This window comes from Tarenaya hassleriana, unplaced genomic scaffold, assembly GCF_000463585.1.
Source record: "Tarenaya hassleriana unplaced genomic scaffold, ASM46358v1 Cleome66, whole genome shotgun sequence".
Taxonomy (NCBI): Eukaryota; Viridiplantae; Streptophyta; class Magnoliopsida; order Brassicales; family Cleomaceae; genus Tarenaya; species Tarenaya hassleriana.
Window position 1 is genome coordinate 607954 of NW_010969135.1, and position 5136 is coordinate 613089.

Here is a 5136-nt window from a genome sequence, read left to right on the forward strand (position 1 = left end):
CCCATATGAAACCAACTTCACAAGCCGAAACTACTTGTTCTTTTAAAAACAAATTAATTCCAGTTAATTTTGGGTTCTCCCATGTAATTTTTTTTTTGGGAAAACGTTTACCGCACAAGAACTACTCGTTACGTATTATGCAAATATATTACCATATGTAGATTATTATTATTATTATTATTATTATTATTATTATTATTATTATTATTATTCGACTTTTGTGAAATATGAACACACAAGTAGAAAAGTAGAGTGCTCGCTGTTCATTAAAGTGGACTTTGGCATTACTTTGTCCTTCTAGCAGATTATTATTTTTTATTTTTTATTTTCCAAAAGGGTACTGTTAATGTGTTAAATTCCACAAGGAAATTAGAATAAAAATTATATATATATTTTTAGTGAAATTCAAAAATTAATGTTTTAATTTTGATATACTTTGCAAAGAGTCGTTATATTATAATACTATGAAGCCAAAATATTTACTAGGAAGAAAAAAAAATGGAGCATATAAGGACACTTTTTATTTTTAACTTGGAGAGATGAAAAATCAATGTAAATATCTTTCCTAACAATTTTATTCATTTAATAAAAAACACATGAAGCGTTAAGAGCAAAAAACATAGTCTGAGAAACACTTACATTTAATTTCTTTGTCTAATACGATGAAATAAGACCAATAATGTAAGAGGGTCCATATCATGTGTCACTTTCAACCATACGAAACATATATTAATAGAGAGGTTCAGAAAAATGTAACAAATTCTCTGTCTTTATTTCATTATTGCTATCCTATGGTTCCAAATTTGGAGGATGTAACTTGAATTTCTCAATTTGCAAAAGGAGAAAAATGAAAATTGGAAAACCATTTAACATTTCAAAAGGTACCGTCCAAAATTTTATAGCTATAATTATTTCAGAAAAAAAGTTCAAATAAATACACTGCTTTTGTACGTTTTATAGATAAATATATGATTTTTTTTATCTTTTAAAAAATTAATTTACAATTTTTTTTCTTAAATTTTTATATCAATTGGGGTATAGCATCTTGGTGGATTCCATTCTTCGGAATTTTAAAAAAAATTATAATTATTCATTTACAACGAGTTTTTACCAAAAAGAAAAATCTCAACTTTCATGGAAATAAGAGGGTGTATGGTGGGACACAATTTTTTTTCATCTTTTTTTTTTTTTTGCTTTCTTGTCCTTTTTTGGAGTTTTTATATCTATAGGGTATTATTTATTAGGGCAAAGTACCAAACTTTCCCCTCAGGTCGTGGTGTGGCGTTGCCCCTCTGTCTGTGTTTGTTTTTTATGGTCACTCTCCTCTGCTCTAAACCCATTTCCAGCCTCAGATTTGAGAGAGCAAGAACAAGGAGAATAGGAAATGTCTACAGAAACTGGGTTGTTTTTCCGATACATGCAGAATTGTTCTCCTGAAATTCAGCAACTTGAAGAACTCTCCGAATCCCACAAGCTCAATGGTCCAATGGTTGGTTTTCTTCTTCCTCTTCCTCGGAGACAATAAAAAGAGTTTCCTTTTAGCCGTTTTCTTGCCCTTTTTCTATGAGGTTCCTTTGTTGTCTTAGCCATTTTTTTTGTTGCTTTTTTTTCTCTTTCTGGGTTTGTTTCACGCCCCTGCATTCGTTTTCTTGAGATGGGTCTTCAAATTTTGGTGATTTATACTGATTTTTTGGTGTTTGGGTTCTGTTTTTTCCGGGTAAATTTTGATGGTTCGGTTCCTGTTGTGCAACTTTTGAGGGAGATGGAAGGAATTTTGTCTGCTAGTGAAGTGATTTTTCCTGGGAAAATCTGTGGTTAATGGCAAATTGCACATTGAACCGGTTTACTACCACAGTGGCCAAATTTTGTTTTCCCGAGAAACTTTGGCCACTTGATGGGATGTGAATTTTTGTCTGGCTGCGCTGACCACCTGTTTGGCTGCTGAGAAAATAAGTGGGAATTGGGTCTTTCTGGCCAGAGGAAAAGACGGAATCTTCTTGTGCTGCATCATGCATGATATGAAAGACCAAACTTTTCCGTGGGGGAAAGAAGGGAATTTTCTCGGCAACCAAACAGGACCTTTTTATGGTTAACATAATGGGAATTCCCTTTTTATCTTTTTACAAGCTGGAAAAGAAGGTATCTTATACGATTGACAACAACTTTTTCTGTTTTCTGGAACATAGATTCCGTGTTCTTCAAGACTTATCCCTCTTTTTTCACTTCATTACCACCTTGCCTCCTTTGAAGTTTGAACCAAGAAAACTGTCTCAATGTTATGTTTCTCTGCGTAATCCAAGAAAATCAGCTCTATGTTTGGTTCAAGTAACATTGTGTTCTTGTGTTCCTTCTGTCTTAATGTTGTTTCTGATGTTTCTTCTGATTTGATACAGAGTGACTTGGTTCAGGCATTGAATGTGTCTGAGTATGATCTTGGAGGAGAAGGTGACCTGTTCAAAGCCCCTGAACCGATCATCGAAGAACCGATCTTAGCCATAGATCCGCTGTCCGAAGCCTTGACTATGATCTCTTGCGGTGAAGACGTTATAACCTCACAAGGGCTTGAACTCGGCCATCTCGGGCCATTACAGAATGAGCAACAGCTACTGGACAATGCTTTCTACGAATGCGAACAGGACCTTATGATGAAATCAGCCATAGATTCTCCATTCTCTGAGGTCTTGGACATCAAGAACATCTCTGTAGTGGCAAAAATCGATGGGAACCAGAACGGGGTTTTGGACAGTAAAGTGGTGAGTGGTGCACCGATTCAGAAGAGCGTGAGCTCAGGTAATCTGGGCTCTGTGGAGTTGGCTGTGATGATTCAGAACTTCCATGATTTTCCTCCTTTGGAATTCGGAGCTGTTTATGGGATGAGAAGAGCCTTTAGTGAAGGCGATATACAGGTTTGAACTGTTGTCATTCTTGCTGAAAACATTGAACTCGGTACAAGTTTTTGTTCTAAGTCCTTGCTGAAATTGTCTGTTCCTGGCAAAACAAGTGAATTTGTTAGCCTAAAATTGATAAATGTGGAGACTTTCCTGTCTCTGGTCTTCTCCAAGGAACTGGGCAGTGATCAAAATTTTCACATTATGACAGACACTCGGGACACGAAACACGGGGCGTGTCCAATCTCCCCTGGATCGGATCATCGGTAACTGCACCTCTGAAGATCGTCGGGAGAAGCTTTCCCGATACAGGAACAAGAAGAGCAGGAGGAATTTCAGGCGCAAAATCAAGGTAAACTTCATCAAAGACCATCAGGTCAAAGATCTTTGCCAGTGCCACTATCGTTCAGAAGATTCATTGGCCTAAACCGAATCTTTTGTTGTTTCTGTGTGGCTTCAGTATGCTTGTAGGAAGGCTCTTGCCGACAATCAACCAAGGATCAGAGGAAGGTTTGCGAAAACCGAGGAGAAGCATTAGAACATCAAGAGCCCAGAACACAACAGAGCAAGAACGATATAAAACAAATGGAGGGCAAAAGCAGAGGAAGAACAATGAACCGAAGCCTGACTTGTAGGGCGAAGTAAAGGAAGAATTAAGAACCGTTTGGCTAGTTAGAAAAGTAGTTTAATTGGTGTTAATTACATAGTTAGCTGTAATAACCAGCTTATGTCAGAAGCCGATCTTCGTTTTGTAGTTTGTTCACTTCAGCATAGAATAGGAAGAAAGTTGTTGTCACAGATGTAATGGCGGCTTAGGACTTGCCTTTATATATATATATATAACTATCTATGTATATGTGTGTATGTATGTATAACTATTTGTGTGTTAGATCCTATGAAGCTTGTTCACTTCACCCTCTGGGGATGCACTTTTTTACTGCAGTTGAATCTTTTCACGTCGGAGGATGTCATACAATATCGTGTATTTACGAGAATACCCTTCAAGAATATGAAAAAATAAAATGGTGGGAAACTTTTCAATTTTATTCATTTCATTTATATAGCAGTTTCCACCCTGTCTACATGAACAGTATCAAAATTGGGTTTCATGATTCCTGGGCAAATTTCAATTTCTTGACCCTACTTTTATGTTTATACAAGAAATTTCATGTGAAAGTAATGAAGCGCAGTATATATATATATAAAGGTTACACCTTTACACGAAAGAAGACGAGCAGTAACCTTAAATCAAACCAAATACAACAAAGGAACAGAAATGGAATAAAAAGGTCAATAGAGATTGGACGTATATAGAATCGTCCGACCAATAAACCGTCGTACCATGTAAGTTCCAGTTCCAAGGTTCTTGGAGCCCATGTCTCAATGTGACCAAAAAGATCTAAACTTTTTTCCAAACGCCCCCATAGAAACAGCTTCATTTCACCAAAAAGAGATCAGAGAAGAGGAAAGAACGTATCAGACTCGATTTCAGAATTTGGGTTTCGAGCCAAAGAGAAGAAACGATGAGAGAGAGAGAGAGAGAGAGGAGAGAAAACCGTGGTTGCATCACGCGCTGTGCAGGTTAGCCCACGCTCTTTGTTCAACAGTAATGTGCACGTTCACGATATAGGAGTAGAGAAGGCAACAACACCAAACGTACCCATTGCTCTCTCTCTCTCTTAAGCTCTGTCACGCTTTCTCTCTCTTAAAAACTTTCTTACCCGAAAAAAAAATTGTGAAAATTTTTCGTCTTCCGATTAAAGAAATTTGGCATTCTGGTTTTCTTATCCAAATCACAAGGAAAGTCGCATTTTTTTTTTTTGCTTTGGTTTCTCTGAATTCATAGAGGGAGAGATTGAGAGAGAAAGAGTTTGGAACAGATCTCTCTCTGTTCTTTCGACGCTCTCTCTCTCTCTGCGTTCTTTCGTGTTTCTGCGAAACATCCGTCTTCTTCCATCGAAATTATTCTGCAATTATCTTCCTTTCGTCGTTCGTTACGACTGGTATGCGATTTCCGATAGTGGGTCAAGCGAGTCGGTCGAATTTTCTCGGGGTTTCCCGTTGGCGGTCGCTTGAGTCTGGGAAATTCTGAAATTGAGTGCGATTAGGGTTTGTGGGCGATTCGGAAATTTGGGAGGGGTTTTAGTTGCTGTTTCTGGATTGGAACAACGGTAACTGTGATGCTTTGATTGATCCTGAATCTTCTGAACGGAAATGATTATCAAACGGAAATTGAAAACCCGAATGC

General features: G+C 37.4%; 2 protein-coding genes across 3 annotated transcripts in view; both read left to right on the forward strand.

Moving 5' to 3' along the window:
• Window positions 1-1111: 1111 nt before the first annotated feature.
• On the forward strand, window positions 1112-3830 carry LOC104800294. 2 transcript variants are annotated; one of them, XM_010523087.2, is made up of 4 exons: window positions 1112-1489; window positions 2394-2906; window positions 3100-3240; window positions 3349-3802. In XM_010523087.2, the coding sequence occupies exons 1-4, from the start codon at window positions 1385-1387 to the stop codon at window positions 3424-3426; spliced, it is 837 nt and encodes a 278-aa protein (XP_010521389.1). In that variant the 5' UTR covers window positions 1112-1384; the 3' UTR covers window positions 3427-3802. The 2 variants fall into 2 exon arrangements, with proteins under 2 accessions (XP_010521389.1, XP_010521390.1); XM_010523088.2 differs by lacking the exon at window positions 1112-1489 and adding an exon at window positions 1496-2139 and having other exon boundaries at window positions 3349-3830.
• A 603-nt stretch (window positions 3831-4433) lies between these two features.
• Window positions 4434-5136, forward strand: part of LOC104800295 (histone-lysine N-methyltransferase ATX5-like) — a 7909-nt gene continuing 7206 nt past the window's right edge. Inside the window, exon 1 of the mRNA XM_010523089.2 lies at window positions 4434-5131. Within this exon, the coding sequence (XP_010521391.1) occupies window positions 5103-5131 (29 nt within the window). The 5' untranslated portion in view covers window positions 4434-5102. The remainder of the gene's footprint in view (window positions 5132-5136) is intronic.